The following is an 18313-nucleotide window of genomic DNA, read 5'->3' as shown; positions in this document are numbered from 1 at the left end:
TTGGCACCCCAAAAGGGCTCTGATTTGTCCATGTTCAGGCGTTTGAAACCTTGTTGACCGATCAGTCGGCTCTCATATCATTCACCGGGAATAGACCTAACTTAAAAAAATAAAATACTCAGTTGGTATAAAGCGGAAGTAGCAAATAAATTGGGTTTAAGGATTGTACTTTCTTTCTGGACCTTGATATTGCAAAAGTCACAGAATGAATCGATTCATGAAGGTGTACAGCCGGCCGATGACACAAGTTGCCATGGTCGGCTTCGTGGCTTTTTGCTTGCCAGGTTTATACAACACCATCACGGTATGTGGCGGCTCATTTTATATGTTGCAAATTGTAAAACATGCAAACTGACAACTTGGGTTTTTACCAGGGAATGGGTGCAGCAGGTATGGCCGTGCCTTTGATAAACGATGCATACACAACTAAAATATTCAGTACATAAATTTTTAACAAACACTTTACTTGGAAGGTATGGTTGATCCATCGGTTGCTGCCAATGCCAACGTCGCGCTCTATGTCGCGGGTATCTTTAGTTCCCTGTTTATTGCCCCGCTCACTTTCAAATACCTTGGAAACTACTCCATGTTTGTGGGTGGACTGACTTATCCCTTGTATATGGGCTCGCTTTGGGCATACGGTGTATGTTGTTTGTCGCTATGCTTTGATTCATGTGATGTCACACACACCAGCTGATTTTCCCCACCCCTTTAGCACATTCAATCCAGAGGCTTCTGTATTGCTGCTGGTGCACTATTAGGTATTGGTGCCCAAATGTTCTGGATTTGCCAAGGCTCTATCATGATTTCCTATCCTGTAGAGGCAGAAAAGGGAAAAGCCATTGCCATTTTTTGGGTCATCTTGTGAGTGAAAACACCTTTCAATTCTTATGAGCGGTCATGGAATAACGAATTGTAACACATACTTCAAAAGCAATCTTGGAGGATTCCTGGGAAGTATCATTAGTTTCGGGATCAATTTCAACTCTACTGCTGGGAAAGTGAGCGGTAAGTGGACCTGTAAAATAACTACAGTCGGAGACCCTTTTCTGACAATCAACCCAATTTGGCAGACTCAACCTACATCGCCTTCACTATTTTAATGATTGTCGGTGCATGCTTTGCTCTTCTCATGCTACCTAGGCACAAGGTTGTACGAAAGGATGGAAGTCGTGTTGCGATTGTTCACAAGGACGAAAAAAACATTTCTCTCAAAAGCTTGTTCGTGGACGCTCTCGCTATTTTCAAAGCCGGATTTGCCAACCCAAAATTGCTTGCCTTGATCCCATTTTTCTATTCCAGTAACTTTGTGTATTCATACCAGTTCGACGCAGTAAGTGTTCACTCATCTACATGAAACGTAACTAAGGTCATGTTCTAATGACGCTGTCAGGTCAACGGAGCACTTTTCAATGTGCGCACTAGAGGTTTGAACGGAGCTCTCTACTGGGGCAGTCAGATGTTAGGGTCCGTCATCTTTTCTCGTCTTTTGGATTCGAAGAGACTTTCCCGCCGCACAAGAGCCATTGCTGGTGTTTCTACTTTGTTTGTTTTCTTCAACATTGTCTGGATTGGTGCATTGATATCTCAGTTACAGTATGGAATATACAGCACTGGCGTAAGTTCCTAGCCTCTCATATTTGATTAATGCATACACATCGCAGCTTGTACTTATTATGTGTCAATATCCTGAACAGCTTCCAGCTGAAGATCGTTTGGATTTAACCAGTGGACCTCACTATGGTGGCGAGCTTGTCTTGTATATTTGCTTTGGTCTAGCTGATAGCATGTGGTATGTATACGCGTTGTAGTCGACAAAATTTAGAGTGCCAATTATTTATTCTTTTCAACAGGCAAACATTTATATATTGGGTCCTTGGAACACTTTCCAACGAACCTGCGACCTTGGGTGTGTATACCGGCTTTTTCAAAGCTTTTCAAAACGCCGGCGCCGCATCAGGCTGGAAGGTCGATGCTTCTCATGTTCCATACCTCCACTTTTTGATTGCCTGCTGGGTCCTCATCTTCATCTCTTTCCCTGGCGCCTACTGGGTTGCTTTTACCACCAAGGAAACCACGGGTTACAGCGAGGAAATTGAGCAAGATCAGCAGGATCGTATTGAGCATGACAAGCTTGGCAACGACGAGGTCACGGCCGCCGGTGAAGCCAATACAGCCGATGAGGACAAGAAAATTGATGATGTCAAGGAGGTAGAGCACGCAAATAAGGCGGACGCCGAGTCACAGGCTTAGCGTTTTTCTGCTGTGCAAATAATGACTTTCTTGTCTCTTTTCTTACTGCACCTTTTCCAATTAATAATTTTCATCGCCCCATTATTAAACGTAATCTAATTTGTTTTTACTACGTGGACTCATTTATCGATGGCTATACAATTCAGTCCACAGTGTGGAGTGAAGGTGCAACGTGGAATGTGTTTTAAAAGCAATTATATGATCAACGACATATTGCATCTTTCCGATATGTGTGACCACGTGAGGCACGGTGACCAAATGCGTCATGGACAAAGGGAATGCAATTGCGCTCTTGCTTTTGGTTAATTTGAAAACAAAACGATACCCATGCTACTTTTTATAATTTCAAGAAATGGTATCATACAAATTATGGGACGTAAGGCGTAAAATCACAATGATTTGAAAGAAACAAGTTACTCGGGGGGTGAATACGGATGTGGATGAGAGAATTACAGTGTGGCAATGTAATGTGAGAGCCTGCGCCATGTTTGCAAAGCTTTCCTTCCGGATCTAATCTTCGCCACCTAGGCCAAGCCTTCCTACGGAGAAATGACCATGCTTCCAGATGTCCTGATCGACGAGGTACAAGCCAAGACCGTCACCACCTGCTCGCTGCATCTGAGTTATGGCCTTGGCAAGCTCTTCAATAGATTGGACACGATGCTTCAAAGAATGTTTCCTAATTAAAACATAGTGATGGTTAAATCATCAATTTTCGAAAGGGCTGAAATATGATTTTCCTACTTTAAAATGTGGAAAAAATGGGGATCCGCTTGATCAATAGCAAGAGTTGTCAAATTCAGCGAAGCCTTATTCACATCCTTTTCCAAAGACAAACTTGATTCTGCAAAAAGGTCGAGCATTAGAAAGTTACTACGTAGTGCTCAAGATAGATAGAGATCAAATACCGATAGCATTCATAGCCGAGGTCCACTCCGTCTGAAGAAGTGTGGGGTAAACTTGTCAGCCGATAGGTCAATGAGAGATTTAAAAGTTCATTTTGTCCCTTAGGGACTCGACTTACGTTAGGTTCTGGAATCTGTTTGATCTCAACGCGACCACCACGAGTATTTTGATAATCAATTAAGTACTGTGCACTTTCTTGGTTTTCGTGGGCTTGCTCTCTGAAAAAACGTTCAAGGCCCTATTCAGAAGACAGTGTCAAAATGTGATCATGGGTAGCCGTGGCATGCATAAAATTGACTACGCCTACAGGGAGTGCGACATTATCTCTAGCAAAATACGCAGCTGCGGCCAAATACACCTGACTTGCGGTTTGTTCTATTTGAATTTGCTAGAAACGAATTTTAGACAGAATACGACACGTTATGTTACGCAGTATTTTGCTTAGCGACCAAAGTGCTGAGCGATTGACTTACACTGTTGATGCCATCTTCGGCTAATGTAGTAAAGTTTTGCTTTGCTAAGCTGTTCATTTTGACTTGCGTATGACACTACAATGGGCAGAAAAGACAATCCCTTTGCAATGCAATGTGAGGAAGGTGGTGAAATAAAAAAAAAAAATCACCCTGAAACACGCCTACAAAAATGTGATGCCATGCTGTTCTTTTCCACCTCCGCCGGAAACAAAGTGTCCCCCCCTATCCATTGACTCAAAAACATGCAAATATTAGCTATTCTGCAAATAATGAGCCTACCAGTACTTCGCTTACATTTTCTTTAAATGGCACCGAAAGGAAGGAAAGCTGAAGATTTCATAGTGAGTCATTTGACTCGGCCACCGCTCGATAGGAATGCTCAGTTTTGCTCATGTAAAAATAGTTACAAATGGCGAGCCACAGCTGGCATTAATTAGGTAGTGGCGAGCACGCGCCACACTGCCTGGCAACCAAGCAGCTCTCATTTCCGCAGCATCCTGCTCTTCATTTTATATAAAAACCAGGCTGAAACCGAGTTGGTTTTCACTCCATCAACTTTGAACGTTATATTCCTTTGGAAAGCTAACAAGACTTTCGATACAACAATCTAAAAAAACACTTCAAAACAAACTTATTATTCACAATGGCCAATACACGATGGGTGTACGCTTCTGGTTCGCATTGGGTCAATTTCGACCGGTCTACAAGCCAAGCGATTGAAAAACTGTTCTACGTTGGTGCCGCTGGTTGGGTCCATGTAAGAGCATTCGGCGGTCAAGTCTACGTCAATGCGCCAGCATGCTATGTATGCGCAAGCAATGGCTACCGCTTCACAATCGCTCGCATTATTGAATGAGAGGCTTCTATCAATTTAATTGGTTACTACTAAATAGCCAGCCGTCTAACATGTACTATAGTTCCATTTTATTACCTTTCTACCCTCCTTCCATTTGCACATAGATAAACACTGTATAATTGTTCGTCGTTTTAAATATAGACACCCCCTCTCATTCTAGCTCAACATACAAGCATCTTTTTTGAACGTAACTTGGAATATTCCACAGTTATTAATAAACCAACCAGCATAAACCAAAAATACATCATATGTGAGAAAGAAGTTTTAGTGCCTGCAATGACCACGACAATGATGAAAGGTACCGTGGATATAATGGACATGCAGTCGGATCGGACTTTTGGTACAGCCACGTCTTTGACGTAAGGAGACGTGGCTTGTGTGGTCAGGGCTTTTCCGGCAGTGGAAAACAGGATTTGGATAATGGTACTACTTGCTACGGTATCCACGAACAAGCGTCAAAAGCTTTTAATTATCATGGTTTTACCACTATGCATGACATCTTTTTCCATAAGCTGGAAACCATCATTAGTTATATCTTCTTTTTTTTTTTGGAAAGGCATAAAAAGGTAGCAGTACGCTGCATTTAAAATACAATACGCGACTGAGCGGACGGTGCCAAATCATTTCTCACAATATCATTGGACAATGTATGCTATAAGTCGGCTGTCTTATTGGCTGGTTGCTTCTAAGGACAACGAACGCTGACAGGCTGAACTGACTTCGGTAACAGTTGGTAAGCAATTGAACTCCCGCACAGCAAACTTTATTAGTCATCATGTGATGTCCTTCTGAAAACTGACATCCTTGTGTTTCTTATCAAGGAACCGATTGGGAATGACATGTTCCTAAAGTTGTTCAATGCTCTCTTTCATAAAATTAAAACAGAATTTCATGAAAAAGTGTAGGAAATGCTCTAGGGAGTAAGGAGGTTGACGACCTCCAGTGAAGACTTATGCATTCTTTGCTCTGATTGGCGGATGATCATTGTGAGACCGTGATTTTGAGACGACAGTGGGAACTAGAGTACTGAGCGTGATGGGCGGGCTTGGTATATAAAGCGGGCGCACATGCGTCAATTTTCGAACTGCTGCTGCATTTCTCCCTACTCTCTTTCTTCTCACTGTGAGTGTCAAAAATAAACATAGACGATACGCGAACTACTTGAAGAGACTTTGAATACTAATCTCCTTATCGCCTATTAGATGGCCTCATTCTTACGCGCCGCTCGTACCACTGCTGCTAGAAGATCCACTCTCCTCGTCGCCACTGCTAGCGTCGCCGCTGCTCCTCGCGCACGTATTGCCCCACAATTTGCTCGTGGTTATGCCACTGGCGAACAAAAGAAGGGCGGATCTGGAGGTCTTTTCCTAGGTAAGTAGGGGTAGTGGGTTTGTTGTCCGGGGTAAATTGGAAAACACCGAAAGCCAAATAATGGTCCGACTAACGAATTTGTCCCCATTAGGTCTCGCTGCTCTCGGTGCCGCTGGAGGTTATTACTACTACAGCACTACCCAAGATGTCAAGACCAAGCCTGCTGCTGCCAAGGAGACCAAGTCTTTGGACACCAAGCCCCTTGACTATGAGGAAGTGTATCAGGCTATTGCTGATATCTTGGAAGATAACGAGTAAGTGTATCAAACATGCGCAGGTCCGGGTGTACAATATTTGTGTCCCACAGTATTTAACTTAGTTGCATAGCTACGATGATGGTTCTCTCGGTCCCGTCTTTGTCCGTCTCGCTTGGCACGCAAGTGGCACCTACGATGTTGAAACCAAGACTGGTGGAAGCAATGGTGCTACTATGAGTAAGTTTGCTTTGAACTTTTTGTCGCTTACAAAAGCCTTTTAGCTTGGTTTTAAATGTAATTTATTGTGTCACAAAGGATTCGAACCCGAAGCCCTCCACGCTGCCAACAACGGCCTTGCTATTGCTCGTGACCGTTTGGAACCCATCAAGAAGAAGTTCCCTGAAATTTCATATGGTGACTTGTGGACTCTTGCTGGTGTTTGTGCTGTCCAAGAATTGGTAAGTGACCCTGACAACTTTAGCAGACTTCTTACCAACACCAACCAACTAACATGTGATCACGACTTTGTTCACTGATGTGATGCAATGCAGGGTGGACCTACTATCCCTTGGAGACCCGGTCGTCAAGATGTTGATGACGGCAAGTCCTGCACCCCTGATGGTCGCTTGCCCGATGCTGGACAAGGTGAACGTCACATCCGTGACATCTTCTACCGTATGGGCTTCGATGACCAAGAGATTGTTGCTTTGGCTGGTGCCCACTCTCTCGGCCGTTGCCACCCTGACCGCTCCGGATTCGAAGGTCCTTGGCAAGAGGCCCCCACTGTCTTCACTAACGAATACTACAAGGCTCTTCGTGACCGCAAGTGGGTAAAGAAGACTGTCAAGGCCAGTGGTGCACAACAATGGGTTGACAAGAAGAACCCTGATGTTATGATGCTTCCCGCTGAAATCGCCATGTACAATGACAAGGCTTTCAAGAAGTTCTTCAACGAATATGCTGACAGCGAAGAAAAATTCTTTACTGACTTTTCAAAGGTCTTCAACAAGCTTTTGGAATTGGGTGTTCCATTCAAAGGTGATGAGAGAGTTTATCACTTCAAGGCCACTACTGCTTAAAGCATAGCTTAGCATAGTGTGTGTACAGTATATACCTCTATCATTCTAAGAAAATAAAATTACAGAATATATGATTGATTCATTGGCATTCAATTTAATGAACATGGTTATGGCGTTGAGCTGGACCTTTCTCCAGTCGTACAGTGTAAACCCACCTAATATCGTTAGAATCCTGTAGTAAAACGACGTTTACAATGTATGCATCCTTTAAACAATTAACGCACTACATACCGGCTACAGTCCTATAAAGCTTGAGATCCCTTTGGTGCCTTTGATCGACAGTAGGATAAGTCTTACTGTACTACTCCAGCAGTCACAAGAGCGAACTGGGTAAAAATTTCTTGGGAGACCAGCTCCAGTAGGAAGCGCAACTTACTCTTAACTTGAGATTATGGCTGATTCTGACGATTATTCGGCGGTACCTCCTCCCCCATCGCTAAATGCAGGCAATCCCAACATCAATTTTAGTGATGCATTGTCGAAGGCGCGTGCAATTGCCGAGAAATTGAAGCAAAATAAGGATTCATCACCCTCAGCTAGCTCACCAACTAGTAAGTAACATGGCTATCTTGAAAGGCTGATTAATCACTCAACTCATAAAACCTTTATTCGTTAGCTGGCCAAAAGAGAGGATACGAAGATTCTTATCATAGTGGTGGCAGCGGTGGCTACGACAGACGCAGCTCACGAGACAATGACTACCACTATGACCGAGAGAGCAAGCGTGGTACATACGACAAATCACAATCCTGTAAGGATCCTCCTTGTATACGACTAAATCCTTTTTTTCCAATGCTTAACCTATATCATACAGACGATAGTCATAGCAGTGGTAGAGAACGATACGGACTTGGTAGTGACGAACGAAAACACTCTTCCTATGGTCCTCCTACTTCTCAACACGTGCGCAAAGAAGAATTCGGTGTCCCTAACAACGTTGTTGGTCTTGTCATCGGAAAGGGTGGCGAGAATCTCAAGAGGATAGAAGCAGCTTCTGGAGCAAGAATTCAGTTCGGCCCAGGTAGAGTCATTCTCCTCTCTTGTAACATTGCAGTACTTTCGCAAAGCCGACACCAACTAATACACTACTTTCCTTCTTAGATGAGGGTGAATCCGAAAGACGTTGCAACATTTCCGGCGAAGACGATCAAATCCAAGTCGCAAGAGATATGGTCATGCAGGTCGTTACCGATGCATCTGCCACGGATGCAAGACGAGGCGGCGGTGGTGGTGGTGGTGGAGCACATTCTGCCTACGGCTCTGGCGGTAATACAGTCACTGTGACCATTCCTGGAAACAAAGTTGGTCTCGTTATTGGTAGCGGTGGTGAAACCATTCGTTCCCTTGAAAGCCAAAGTGGGGCCAAGATTGCCATTACTCAGGAAAACCCTGGCGAACGATCCTATGAACGTACCATCAACATTACAGGAAATGAGGATGCCATTGCCCGTGCGAAGGCTCTTATTGATGATGTTGTGAACCCCAGTGGCGGATTTAGGGTAAGATTTCATGATGTGTCTAATTCGCTTTATACCTACTGTTAAACCAATTATGTTCCATACAGGGTGGGGATCGAGAGTACGGCGGTCAACCTCGCCAAGGTGGTGGTGGTTATGATGACTACCAGCGTCCTTATCGCACAGGCGCCAATGCATATGGATCACAAAACGACTCTCGAGGTGGAGGTTATCGCGGACCCGGCGGTTTCCGTGGCCAACCTGGTGACGAAAATGATTCCATTGACGTACCTCAATCGGCAGTTGGATTAATTATTGGAAAAGGTTTAAATATGTTCTGCTGCTCATGTTGACTGGAGTCTATCGTTAACGTATTGAATACATCAGGCGGTGAAACCATTCGAGGATTGGAACAAGAATCTGGAGCAAGAATTAAGGTTGATCAAGCAACAAGCAGCGCAGAAGAAAGAAAGGTTCTTCTGTTTGGTAAGTTAACAAAACACGGTTGCTGCAAATTTTTATATACTGCCTGCCCTCTGGTCAATCATATGGGCAGCAGTATAGATAATGTTGCGCAATTTGATACGATATGATCTACTGTCAACGCATTCGAGGCATGAACTTTTTTTTTTCTTTCTCTTTGCCTTCGCCCCATTGCATTGTCGCACATGATTAGGTTCCCCCGATGCTATTGCTCTCGCCAAACAGCTTATTCAGGACAAGGTTGCAGGAAATGTACATTATCGTCGTTTGCTTTGTGTTGGTTATGATTATGTGTGGTTTTTGGTCAAAGATGATGTCGCCGCCGTGAAGTATGGCGAAATGAAACAGAAACAGAAGAAAGTCGATTTCGCTTTTGTTGTATCTTCAACATGGTTTCTACAAGTTCGCAGCATCTTACGGCGATCCAGCATTATTCGGAGGTTTGGGTGACAAATGGGCCTAGTTATACTAACTTTGCATTTCTCGTCGCACATATATCTGGTTTCCACAATTTTGCTTTATGACTTGTTGATTGCATGTTGCCATTCGTTTGTACCTTGCCAAAAACTTTGCTTCACTTGTTTAGCGTGATGGTGGTCATGGTCGCTATGGTGGTGGTGGCGGGTAAGTGTACTAAATAATTTTTTTTTCCCATGAATGCTCTAGCCACTCACTCATCATTATTTCCTTCTCCTCTTATAGTGGCTACAACAACCGCGGGTACGACAGAGGCTACGGTGGACAATCTGGATACGGTGCCGATGCTGCAGCCAGTTCAGGTACTTCAGGTGCAGGTTATGACTATTCACAGTACTATGGCGGCGGTGGCTACTACAACCAAGGCTCAGGGGAAGCAGGAGAGAATGGCAAAGATGCTGCAGCATATGGTAAGATACTCTACTGTGAAAATCGATGAAACACAATGACTGACACCAACGACTAGCACAATACTACCAAGGATATCAATATCCTTATGGCAGCTATTCCCAATATCCACCCGCTCAAACCACAGAAGATTCAAGCAATCCTGATAAGGATGCACCCAAACCAGCTGGGGAGGGTGGCGATCAAGCTGACACTAGCAAAGGCGAAGGTCAAGCAGATGATCAAGCTGCTGCTGCTGCATACTATGCTCAGTACTATGGGCAACCCGGCCAACCCCAGGACAATCAATACTATCAACAGTATTATCAACAGCAGTATTACTCTCAATATCCCGGTTATGAATCTGCTGCCCCTCCTGCTGCTGCTTCCACTGAGCCTGAGACTGAACCCAAGGATGCCCCAGAAGCCAAAGAGTAAACTTACATTTTTGCAACAAATTGGCATTGAACGTAATTGCAGGTCCAACAAAAAAAGCATTGAAATATGGGCTGCCTTTATTTTCTAGTTTGTATTGAATTATAAAGATAAGAATAAAAAAAAAATACATCACTTTGTCCCGATTTTCGTAAAAAGTGCATTTCCTGCGTGGAGCCAATGGCTGGTTGCGCTTGCATGTTGGAGGGCAACTTCGGCAGAAGGTGATAACATCATGTCTCACGAAACTCAAATTTTTGCGTCACTAGTGCGCCATGGAAAAGATAGATGCAGCGCTAAATTTTTGACGGCTCCTTACCTCTTCTCCTTCCTTGCTTTATTTCTTGACAAATATGGAGTTACATGGTTCTTGCCACTGTGGAAAGACTTCGTTTGACGTGATATCTCAGACACCTGTACCCGTAAGTGATAAATACACGTACAGTGGATCGTGATATCGAACAAAGACTCTGATTAATAATGATACAACCTCTCCAGTTTATGCATTGCTACTGGTAACTAATGCGTTGGATGATGACCTGCTTCAAACATCGCTTACTGATAATATGAATTAGTTCTATCTGTCGAAAATGCCAAGGTGGTGGAGGATATGTTGTCAACATTATGGGGCTGGTGCGTACTCAACATCATTTCATCCGGAGTTAAACCTTTGGTTTTCGTCTGACTATTTTTGTGACTTCACAGTATAAAACACTGAAACTCCATGGAGAGGAATACATGAAGACGTACCAAGCTGTACTCGATAAGAGCGTTCCTGTCGAGCAGCAAGAATTATGGTAATGGATAGACCCGATTATTAATTGATATGTGTGACAAGAACTTGACCCGACCTGAACAATTTTATTTCCAACTACGTAGTGGCAACATTCGCTACTTTTGCGGTGAATGCGGTTCTCATCTATTTGCTTATGATAAACAATGGGCAGAGTGGTGTTATCCTTACGCCAGTGCTATTGACACCGACCTACCCGTTCCTAAACCTGAGGATATCCATCGCCTTATGTTAAACAAGAAGAGCAAATGCAACTGGGCCGACACACCTCCTGTCGACAATAAGCGCAACTTCTCTGAGTACCCCAATACTTCTTTAGAGGATTGGCACAAGAAGAATCATCAATTTATTGAACGAAAATAGCAACGACGGGAGTGAGGATAATTTGGAAGCAAGGGATGAATAGGATGAGGAAAAGAATGTATGTTGTGAAGACCATGATGTGCGTGGGGTTTACTGCATAGAAATCGAATGTGTACACGTAGTAATTGGGTATATGTTGAACGTAGTTTGGGAGGGATCCTAGCCGTAAGATGAGGATCCAAGGAATAAAAAGATAAAAAACCACAAACAGAGCCAGAAATGAATTATTACTTGAACAATGGTTTAGAGATCGTCATCGTTTTCTTCGCTTTGGCCATCATGGCTAGAATGATCTTGCGCTCCATGACCACTCACTCTTCGCCTTTTTGTTCGTGAAGTATCGGCACCTTCTGTCTTCATCATCCGCTTGAGCATTTTACTAGCTACAATTCTTCCTCTCAATTGATCACACGTAGCTCGCATCATTTCGTTGTCTCGTCGAAGTTCGTCGACTTTTCTATTAAGCAATGCATTCTCTTCTGTGAGATGCGATATAATATTTCTCATGTCTCCATGCTGCTGATTTTTCTTCTGTCGGTATTTAGCAGATGCAGCTTTATTCCTTTGTCGTCTCTCTTGCAATGACAGCGGGGGCGAAGAGCACACGGAAGAAGACATGCTTTCAGGAGAGGAGGCACTCAAAAGTGGCGGTGGAGACCTATCTAGCAAAGAATGAGTGGGCCGAAATGCAGAGTGCTTGGCCCGAGGTAACGAGATATTTGGAAAAGGTGGAGATGTAATGGAAGAAATTGCCATTGGCTTATGAGCAGACATATACTTGGAGTCAGCTTCCAAAGACTGAGACATATGGAGCATTGGAATGGTCATTCTGTAAACACTGAGGGGATACGTTTTGGATGCGCTTCTCTTGCTTGCTTATTATAAGTCTGTAAAGTGTCATTTCATATAGGACCAAGTATCATCTGCGACTAGGGATTTGATTTTCTTTCAACTCCTAACATTGACACGTCCGACTAATCCCGTGGTCCGAATCGTCCGAAAGGGAGGACTTATGGGGCCATATTGCAATGATAGAGGAATTGCGACTTGCCAAACCTCCATCTTTTTCGCCATTAAACCCACCACTTCAGCTGGGTTCAGTAGTGTTGGAAATAATAAATGGGAGCTACAGTTGAAGTTGAAGGCTAAAAAAGCCCATTTTTTAAAATAGCTCAAGGCTGTATATCAGTTGGTAGATCGCGAGAAGAAACACGTCCATTACTTCTGCTTGACCTCAGAAACGGTTGTATGTGATTTGATTAGCTTAAAGTTTTGTTTGGGATGATGGGTGGTGATTGCAGCATATTATTTTGCGGACCGGCAGATTTGATTGCTTTGATTTTTCTTTCGCCTTCTCTCTTGTTTACAAGTTTTATTACCAATGCCCCTATAAAACCGAAAATAAGCGTAAAATTTTGCCATCCTACCATTTAAACGATATCTATTGGTTCATCAAAATGAAGTCGTGGTCACTAGTACTCCTGAACGACCACCGCTGATGTAGGGCCACAGAAACACCGTACCGGACCCAACATATTCTAGTCCAGCTGATGCGTCGGTTACGCAAATCTTATGCCAGTATGCTTATGAAAAGGTCCATTTGAAAAGATATACAAAGCATTTTAGAATCAGTATTCATCATAATACACTAGCATTTTCGCTAGTGTGTCGCGAAGGAGTTGTTTACTGTCGTCACAAGCCAAGCCATATAAGCCAAATTGAAATTTTGACCGTTGGGTACTCAAAAACACAAATTTTTTCTTTTGCACAGCAAGCATCGTCAAAATGGATAGTCTGATACCAGTACTGAGGTCAGCCCACTCTCACACCACGCGATCATTTTCAGTCATTTAAACCTCTTTGGTCTCGTATCGTCACAGCTACCCCACATCTTCCCGACTGGTACTACGGCTGCAAAGTTCCATGAATGGTATTTACCGCACACCGGTGAACAAGGAAAAAAAAACCATATTTCACAAGCACAATACCCATGTGGGTTCACGCCCTATTGTACAATATTTGGGAGCGTTATGAGTCCTCAATTTCCACATCGAGATCAGCATACACCTTTATGTTGTACACGCTCGCACCGGAAATTATGCCCATTTGGATACCCTCACATTGGAACAGTTACACTAGCTAATTTTCATTATTATATAACGTCGCATGTAAGCCGAAGTTCGCTTTCTGAATCAGAAAACTCACTATGAAGCTAGCAATTGTTACTGTATCCTTGAGCGCCCTTGTGGCTTTCGCTGCCGCTGATACCTGCGCGTCTGCTTGGGGACAATGTGGAGGTAAAACCTTGCCAGATTGAAGTACTCTTTGTATAAAGGTATTCCTCGATCAGTTTTTTAAAGTGATATTTTCTTTTTTGTAGGTATTGGTTGGACAGGACCTACATGCTGTGCTTCAGGAAGTACTTGTGTCGCTCAATCTGGAAACCCTTACTACTCTCAATGTCTACCTGGAACTGCCAGCTCCTCTACTTCAACAACTACCAAGGCAACTACTACATCGTCAAGTTCAACTACTACCAAGTCGTCGACCACCACTACAACCACCACTACATCGTCAAGTCCAACTACTACCAATTCGTCGACCACCACTACAACCACAACCACTGCCTCTGGACCCTCCATCACTCCACTTCCAGGAGGTATATATTAACTGCAGATCATTCATAAATTTGAGTTTGAAATTTAACATCATCTTGGATAGGTCATAGTGGAAGTGGTTCCACAACTAGATACTGGTACGTACATTTTAATTAGAAAACAATAATTGAACTCATATCTTATTTTTTTTCTTTATTTTCATTACAGGGATTGCTGCAAGCCAAGCTGTGCTTGGACTGGAAAGGGTAGCGTTACAGCTCCCGTCAATAGCTGTGCTGCAGATGGTGTATCCGTACTAAGCAACGCTGCTAAAAGTGGTTGCGATGGAGGCAGTAAGCAAAAAATTGAACAATTTGGACATCATGATAAACCAGTGGCTAACTAATGTATTAAAGCGGCATATATGTGCAGCAACCAACAACCCTGGGCTATTAACGATAACCTCTCGTACGGTTTTGCTGCTGCTAACATTGCTGGTTTGACAGAAACAGACTGGTGCTGCACATGTTACGCATTGACTTTTACCTCTGGACCTGTTGCTGGCAAAACCCATGTTGTGCAAATTACCAACACTGGCGGTGATCTTAGCGGCAATCAATTCGATATAGAAATACCTGGTATGTAGCGGGTGCGTAGTCCATGGACAGATCGTGAGATACTTATTCGATTACATTGCGATACATAGGTGGTGGCGTTGGCATTTTCAATGGATGCTCTGCCCAATGGAATGCACCTTCCAACGGCTGGGGTGACCGATATGGTGGAGTGTCTTCAGCAGCTGACTGCTCAACTCTACCCTCAGCGCTCCAAGCAGGATGCCTGTGGAGATTCAACTGGTTCCAAAATGCCGATAACCCAAGTGTTACCTTCCAGCAAGTTCAATGCCCCTCTGCATTGACAGCCATTACAGGATGCTCCCGAACCGACTAAATGCTGTACGTCCATGTCCATAGTATAAAATTTAACAGGCTCAACTTTTTCTTGCTTTGAGATAATAAATGAACTATGCGCAACAATATCTTTATCTGATAAGCGATTTGGTCTCAGTCCATGAAGGCTCTAGCTTTCGTTACGTAATTTAAGTGTTTCCATGGTGTGTGGCGCCATTAATTTTAAAATAATAATCGTTTGGAGGATGTTACATGACCTAATCTGTCAATGAAGTGTGTGGCCTGAGGACCTGGGATCTGTCCACTGACTTTCAATTATCGTCTGTTCTGAGATGAAGTTAAGTCGGTCCAGATCCGTTGCCAGCAACTGGGAACCGCCTATTCCACACCACGTGTGAAGGGTACTATACTGCATCCTGCTTTACCGAGCAAGGCTACTACTATCAGCTTATGCGTTGATAATAGCAGGATTAGTCTGTCATAAAAAGTTCTCTCGTGTCTTTTCAGGCTTTGCTTGCAAAGCTAGTGCATCGGATTCCGCGGAAGGCAATGCATTTAACGGTGTTCCACGGACACCTATCAAATTAATCAACACAATGCAACGAACGTACGTATCTATTTGAACATGCATCATAGCAACCATGTGCATCGGATCGACATATAATTTAGCTTGTCCTTCATTGCGCATTGTCCAAACGGAAAATTTAGAGGCGTAAGGAAGTTTTGTGGCCCATGATGGCAGAGTAACTCAGATTATATTAGCAGTTGCACAGGCTTTTATGATATAAAGTAGTGGGAACTTACTCGATTGTAGGGCATTCTACTACACACCCATGAAAGCATCATTATTTGCACTGGCTTTGGCTTTCCTTGCCACCAGCGCTACAGCTAAAACCTGTTCGTCAGTGTATGGTCAATGTGGAGGTATGAGCTCACAAGAATATTAGATATTGGTGTAAACGCGCCACCACTCGGGCTCTCTCTTTTACGATATATTGATGATTTTTGTCATGTTCTGTTAGGCAAAGGATGGACCGGCCCTACATGCTGTGCTTCTGGAAGCTCATGCATAGCTCAGGCCGGTAATGTATATTACTCTCAGTGCCTTCCCAAGTCTAGCGGTAACCAGGATGCTGCTAAGACTACAACTAAGCATAAGACTACTACTACCACCAAGAAATCCACCCACAAGGCATCTACCACTACGAAAAAGACCACTAAGAAGTCTACTACTACTTCAAAAAAGGCCGTTACTACAAAGAAGTCAACCACCACAAAGAAGACAACCACCTCCTCCAAAAAGGCTACTGCTACATCCGCCGCCAAGGCATCTTCATCCTTGACTCCTGTCTCTGGAGGTAGGGACACATATTTTATCTTTGTTTATATCATAAACTATCTAACTCTTGATGTTAAATATTAACAGGAAAGTCTGGAACTGGCACCACCACGCGCTATTGGTAAGTTTACAATGATGTCCATCAAGTAGCTAAAATCCAAACTCAATACTAACTCTTTTTGGCTCGTAGGGATTGCTGCAAAGCCAGTTGTAGTTGGTCTGGTAAAGGAAGCGTTACTGCTCCAGTGAACAGCTGTGCTGCCAACGGAGTATCTGTATTGGGCCCTGATGTCACAAGTGGTTGCAACGGCGGCAGTACGTATCCACATTAATTCATGGCATCCCATATAACAAAATGCAACGACTAAATTATCCCATCTAGGTGCTTACATGTGCAATGATCAACAGCCTTGGGCAATCAACGACAACCTCGCATACGGTTTCGCTGCGGCTACCATTGCTGGTCTCACCGAGCAGGACTGGTGCTGCACATGTTACGCTCTGAAGTTCACTTCCACATCCATTGCTGGAAAGACTTTGGTTGTTCAGGTCACCAACACTGGTGGTGATTTGGGTAGTAACCAGTTCGATTTGCAGCTTCCTGGAGGTGGTGTTGGTATCTTCAACGGATGTCAATCACAATGGAACGCTCCTAGTCAAGGCTGGGGAGCTCAATACGGAGGTGTATCATCTCTTTCTGACTGCTCAAGCCTTCCCAGTGCTTTGCAACCCGGTTGTAAATTCAGGTGAGTTGAGTACCGCTTACATCTAAGCGAGCATATATCTCTGTTACTGACTAGGACACATGTAGATTTGGTTGGTTCGAGGGTGCAGATAATCCGTCTGTCTCCTTTGAGCAAGTTGTGTGTCCTGCTGAGCTTGTTGCTAAAACTGGCTGTGCCCGGAAGTAAACTATAGACTGGCTGAAATCTTTTGCGGGGTGGTGCTCATGCTTGACTCGAAAGATGTCTACGAGGTCGTCTACAGATAAAACTTTTTGGACTCCAACATTCAATTGCCGCTCATCCTTGTAATCACACAAAATAAACTTTCATTACCACTGTTCAGCTCAATAACAATGTTAAATTCCTCAGCCTGATGCCTGTATGTGAGTTGAAGACTTCATTCAAGTCCACCAATCATAGTTTGTAGATCACTCGCCGTATTTGTATGCTCTTCGCTTGTCATAATATTTCCATGGCCGTTTTAAGCTCAGTCTGGTGCAACCCTTTCAAGTAAAAGCCAGGAAACGTGGGTGAAATGATCAGCGCAACGCTGAAGACGATTGTATAAAAAATAGAATAGAGGAAATAAGTGTAGTTGAAATTAAGTGCTATATTGCTGCTCTACGGTCTTTCCATGCATGCGCTCAAATAAGGCGCACCGGTGTACAAATTTCAGCTTTCTCTCCGCCAGAAAGAGAGGACTGCAGGAACTTGAAGGCAAAACGTTCGTGTCTTCAAGGTAAGCAAACAGGTACGAAAGGCCATTGATATTGCAGTCAAGTTGACTCGATTAAAGAATGGATTTACACAATTTGAAGCTGATGCTTCGTTATCTGTGGCATCTGTACTACTGGATTGATAAAGAGCTCGATTTACGCATTGCTATATGGCAGCGGAGGATGAAGACGGATGGAAGCAAGAAGTGAGTTGACATCCATAAAATAACCAACAATAGACACATGGATTAAGGAATGGCGCCAAGGTAGTGAAAATGATTGCTCGTAGCTCTCTGACGTATATGGATTCGCGCTTCTCTCTTTCTGCTTGCAAATTTCATCGCCATGCGTTGATAATTTCGAACAAAGTAAAAGCCAAAAATTAAATATCAATGCTTAGCTTAGAAGAACTAGAGAACCCATACCATAGATTTTCATTTATATATTTTTTTCAGCCAATAAAAGCGAGGTTCAGAGAGCTATTACCCGTCCTCC

At 43.5% G+C, this 18313-nt stretch overlaps 9 protein-coding genes across 9 annotated transcripts; 7 read left to right on the top strand and 2 right to left on the bottom strand.

Moving 5' to 3' along the window:
- Positions 1–217: 217 nt before the first annotated feature.
- K450DRAFT_157105 (uncharacterized protein) lies at positions 218–2052 on the top strand (the record flags this gene model as incomplete). The annotated part of the gene is made up of 9 exons (XM_051583982.1): positions 218–304; positions 375–390; positions 474–643; positions 716–864; positions 935–1008; positions 1074–1333; positions 1394–1618; positions 1698–1807; positions 1854–2052. Coding segments are annotated over 9 exons (1290 nt in total), but the record flags the coding sequence as incomplete, so codon positions are not given.
- Positions 2053–2661: 609 nt separating this feature from the next.
- On the bottom strand, positions 2662–3855 carry K450DRAFT_261214 (uncharacterized protein). Its single transcript, XM_051592281.1, has 7 exons — positions 3798–3855; positions 3633–3732; positions 3467–3547; positions 3278–3397; positions 3162–3192; positions 2998–3097; positions 2662–2932 (listed from the first exon to the last, which is right to left on the bottom strand). Exons 2-7 carry the CDS (start codon positions 3687–3689, stop codon positions 2764–2766), a joined length of 558 nt encoding a protein of 185 aa, XP_051440558.1. The 5' UTR covers positions 3690–3732; positions 3798–3855; the 3' UTR covers positions 2662–2763.
- Positions 3856–4250: 395 nt separating this feature from the next.
- Positions 4251–4649, top strand: K450DRAFT_261208 (uncharacterized protein). The gene has a single exon (XM_051592280.1). The coding sequence runs from the start codon at positions 4276–4278 to the stop codon at positions 4486–4488; it is 213 nt and encodes a 70-aa protein (XP_051440557.1). The 5' UTR covers positions 4251–4275; the 3' UTR covers positions 4489–4649.
- An 866-nt stretch (positions 4650–5515) lies between these two features.
- Positions 5516–7228, top strand: K450DRAFT_261206 (uncharacterized protein). The gene is made up of 5 exons (XM_051592279.1): positions 5516–5859; positions 5951–6113; positions 6187–6293; positions 6372–6514; positions 6608–7228. Exons 1-5 carry the CDS (start codon positions 5691–5693, stop codon positions 7133–7135), a joined length of 1110 nt encoding a protein of 369 aa, XP_051440556.1. The 5' UTR covers positions 5516–5690; the 3' UTR covers positions 7136–7228.
- Positions 7229–7502: 274 nt separating this feature from the next.
- On the top strand, positions 7503–9398 carry K450DRAFT_261200 (uncharacterized protein). The gene is made up of 6 exons (XM_051592278.1): positions 7503–7686; positions 7752–7886; positions 7950–8156; positions 8237–8634; positions 8700–8916; positions 8980–9398. The coding sequence occupies exons 1-6, from the start codon at positions 7527–7529 to the stop codon at positions 9183–9185; spliced, it is 1323 nt and encodes a 440-aa protein (XP_051440555.1). The 5' UTR covers positions 7503–7526; the 3' UTR covers positions 9186–9398.
- On the top strand, positions 9399–10522 carry K450DRAFT_261189 (uncharacterized protein). The gene is made up of 3 exons (XM_051592277.1): positions 9399–9699; positions 9778–9962; positions 10019–10522. Exons 1-3 carry the CDS (start codon positions 9612–9614, stop codon positions 10463–10465), a joined length of 720 nt encoding a protein of 239 aa, XP_051440554.1. The 5' UTR covers positions 9399–9611; the 3' UTR covers positions 10466–10522.
- A 169-nt stretch (positions 10523–10691) lies between these two features.
- Positions 10692–11771, top strand: K450DRAFT_261184 (uncharacterized protein). Its single transcript, XM_051592276.1, has 5 exons — positions 10692–10796; positions 10873–10889; positions 10950–11007; positions 11080–11171; positions 11254–11771. The coding sequence occupies exons 1-5, from the start codon at positions 10728–10730 to the stop codon at positions 11528–11530; spliced, it is 513 nt and encodes a 170-aa protein (XP_051440553.1). The 5' UTR covers positions 10692–10727; the 3' UTR covers positions 11531–11771.
- Positions 11772–11773: 2 nt separating this feature from the next.
- Positions 11774–12358, bottom strand: K450DRAFT_202762 (uncharacterized protein; the record flags this gene model as incomplete). The annotated part of the gene is made up of 1 exon (XM_051584698.1): positions 11774–12358. One exon carries the CDS (start codon positions 12356–12358, stop codon positions 11774–11776), a length of 585 nt encoding a protein of 194 aa, XP_051440552.1.
- A 1369-nt stretch (positions 12359–13727) lies between these two features.
- K450DRAFT_215568 (uncharacterized protein) lies at positions 13728–17359 on the top strand. Its single transcript, XM_051584840.1, has 8 exons — positions 13728–13827; positions 13911–14054; positions 15927–15962; positions 16061–16396; positions 16465–16498; positions 16568–16692; positions 16760–17123; positions 17189–17359. The coding sequence occupies exons 1-8, from the start codon at positions 13737–13739 to the stop codon at positions 17286–17288; spliced, it is 1230 nt and encodes a 409-aa protein (XP_051440551.1). The 5' UTR covers positions 13728–13736; the 3' UTR covers positions 17289–17359.
- Positions 17360–18313: the final 954 nt, after the last annotated feature.

This window comes from Umbelopsis ramanniana (assembly GCF_025399195.1).
Source record: "Umbelopsis ramanniana AG unplaced genomic scaffold K450scaffold_86, whole genome shotgun sequence".
NCBI lineage: Eukaryota > Fungi > Mucoromycota > Umbelopsidomycetes > Umbelopsidales > Umbelopsidaceae > Umbelopsis > Umbelopsis ramanniana.
This window is presented reverse-complemented; position numbering and strand designations above follow the sequence as displayed.

What these genes read in the sequence shown, in the direction of transcription:
- K450DRAFT_261200 (XM_051592278.1), top strand. Translation starts at nt 7,527, where the DNA reads ATGGCTGATTCTGACGATTATTCGGCGGTACCTCCTCCCCCATCGCTA. An exon ending in AAGAATTCAGTTCGGCCCAG is followed by an intron (nt 8,157 to 8,236) that starts GTAGAGTCATTC and finishes TTTCCTTCTTAG; the next exon opens with ATGAGGGTGAATCCGAAAGA. An exon ending in ACCCCAGTGGCGGATTTAGG is followed by an intron (nt 8,635 to 8,699) that starts GTAAGATTTCAT and finishes TGTTCCATACAG; the next exon opens with GGTGGGGATCGAGAGTACGG.
- K450DRAFT_215568 (XM_051584840.1), top strand. Translation starts at nt 13,737, where the DNA reads ATGAAGCTAGCAATTGTTACTGTATCCTTGAGCGCCCTTGTGGCTTTC. An exon ending in GGCAACTACTACATCGTCAA is followed by an intron (nt 14,055 to 15,926) that starts GTTCAACTACTA and finishes CCAGCGCTACAG; the next exon opens with CTAAAACCTGTTCGTCAGTG. An exon ending in CTTGACTCCTGTCTCTGGAG is followed by an intron (nt 16,397 to 16,464) that starts GTAGGGACACAT and finishes AAATATTAACAG; the next exon opens with GAAAGTCTGGAACTGGCACC.
- K450DRAFT_261208 (XM_051592280.1), top strand. Translation starts at nt 4,276, where the DNA reads ATGGCCAATACACGATGGGTGTACGCTTCTGGTTCGCATTGGGTCAAT.
- K450DRAFT_261206 (XM_051592279.1), top strand. Translation starts at nt 5,691, where the DNA reads ATGGCCTCATTCTTACGCGCCGCTCGTACCACTGCTGCTAGAAGATCC. An exon ending in ATCTGGAGGTCTTTTCCTAG is followed by an intron (nt 5,860 to 5,950) that starts GTAAGTAGGGGT and finishes TGTCCCCATTAG; the next exon opens with GTCTCGCTGCTCTCGGTGCC. An exon ending in TTTGTGCTGTCCAAGAATTG is followed by an intron (nt 6,515 to 6,607) that starts GTAAGTGACCCT and finishes GATGCAATGCAG; the next exon opens with GGTGGACCTACTATCCCTTG.
- K450DRAFT_261189 (XM_051592277.1), top strand. Translation starts at nt 9,612, where the DNA reads ATGTTGCCATTCGTTTGTACCTTGCCAAAAACTTTGCTTCACTTGTTT. An exon ending in CGCTATGGTGGTGGTGGCGG is followed by an intron (nt 9,700 to 9,777) that starts GTAAGTGTACTA and finishes CTCCTCTTATAG; the next exon opens with TGGCTACAACAACCGCGGGT. An exon ending in CAAAGATGCTGCAGCATATG is followed by an intron (nt 9,963 to 10,018) that starts GTAAGATACTCT and finishes ACCAACGACTAG; the next exon opens with CACAATACTACCAAGGATAT.
- K450DRAFT_261214 (XM_051592281.1), bottom strand. Translation starts at nt 3,689, where the DNA reads ATGAACAGCTTAGCAAAGCAAAACTTTACTACATTAGCCGAAGATGGC. An exon ending in GAGATAATGTCGCACTCCCT is followed by an intron (nt 3,398 to 3,466) that starts GTAGGCGTAGTC and finishes TCTTCTGAATAG; the next exon opens with GGCCTTGAACGTTTTTTCAG. An exon ending in AACAGATTCCAGAACCTAAC is followed by an intron (nt 3,193 to 3,277) that starts GTAAGTCGAGTC and finishes ACACTTCTTCAG; the next exon opens with ACGGAGTGGACCTCGGCTAT.
- K450DRAFT_261184 (XM_051592276.1), top strand. Translation starts at nt 10,728, where the DNA reads ATGGAGTTACATGGTTCTTGCCACTGTGGAAAGACTTCGTTTGACGTG. An exon ending in TTGTCAACATTATGGGGCTG is followed by an intron (nt 11,008 to 11,079) that starts GTGCGTACTCAA and finishes GTGACTTCACAG; the next exon opens with TATAAAACACTGAAACTCCA. An exon ending in GTCGAGCAGCAAGAATTATG is followed by an intron (nt 11,172 to 11,253) that starts GTAATGGATAGA and finishes CCAACTACGTAG; the next exon opens with TGGCAACATTCGCTACTTTT.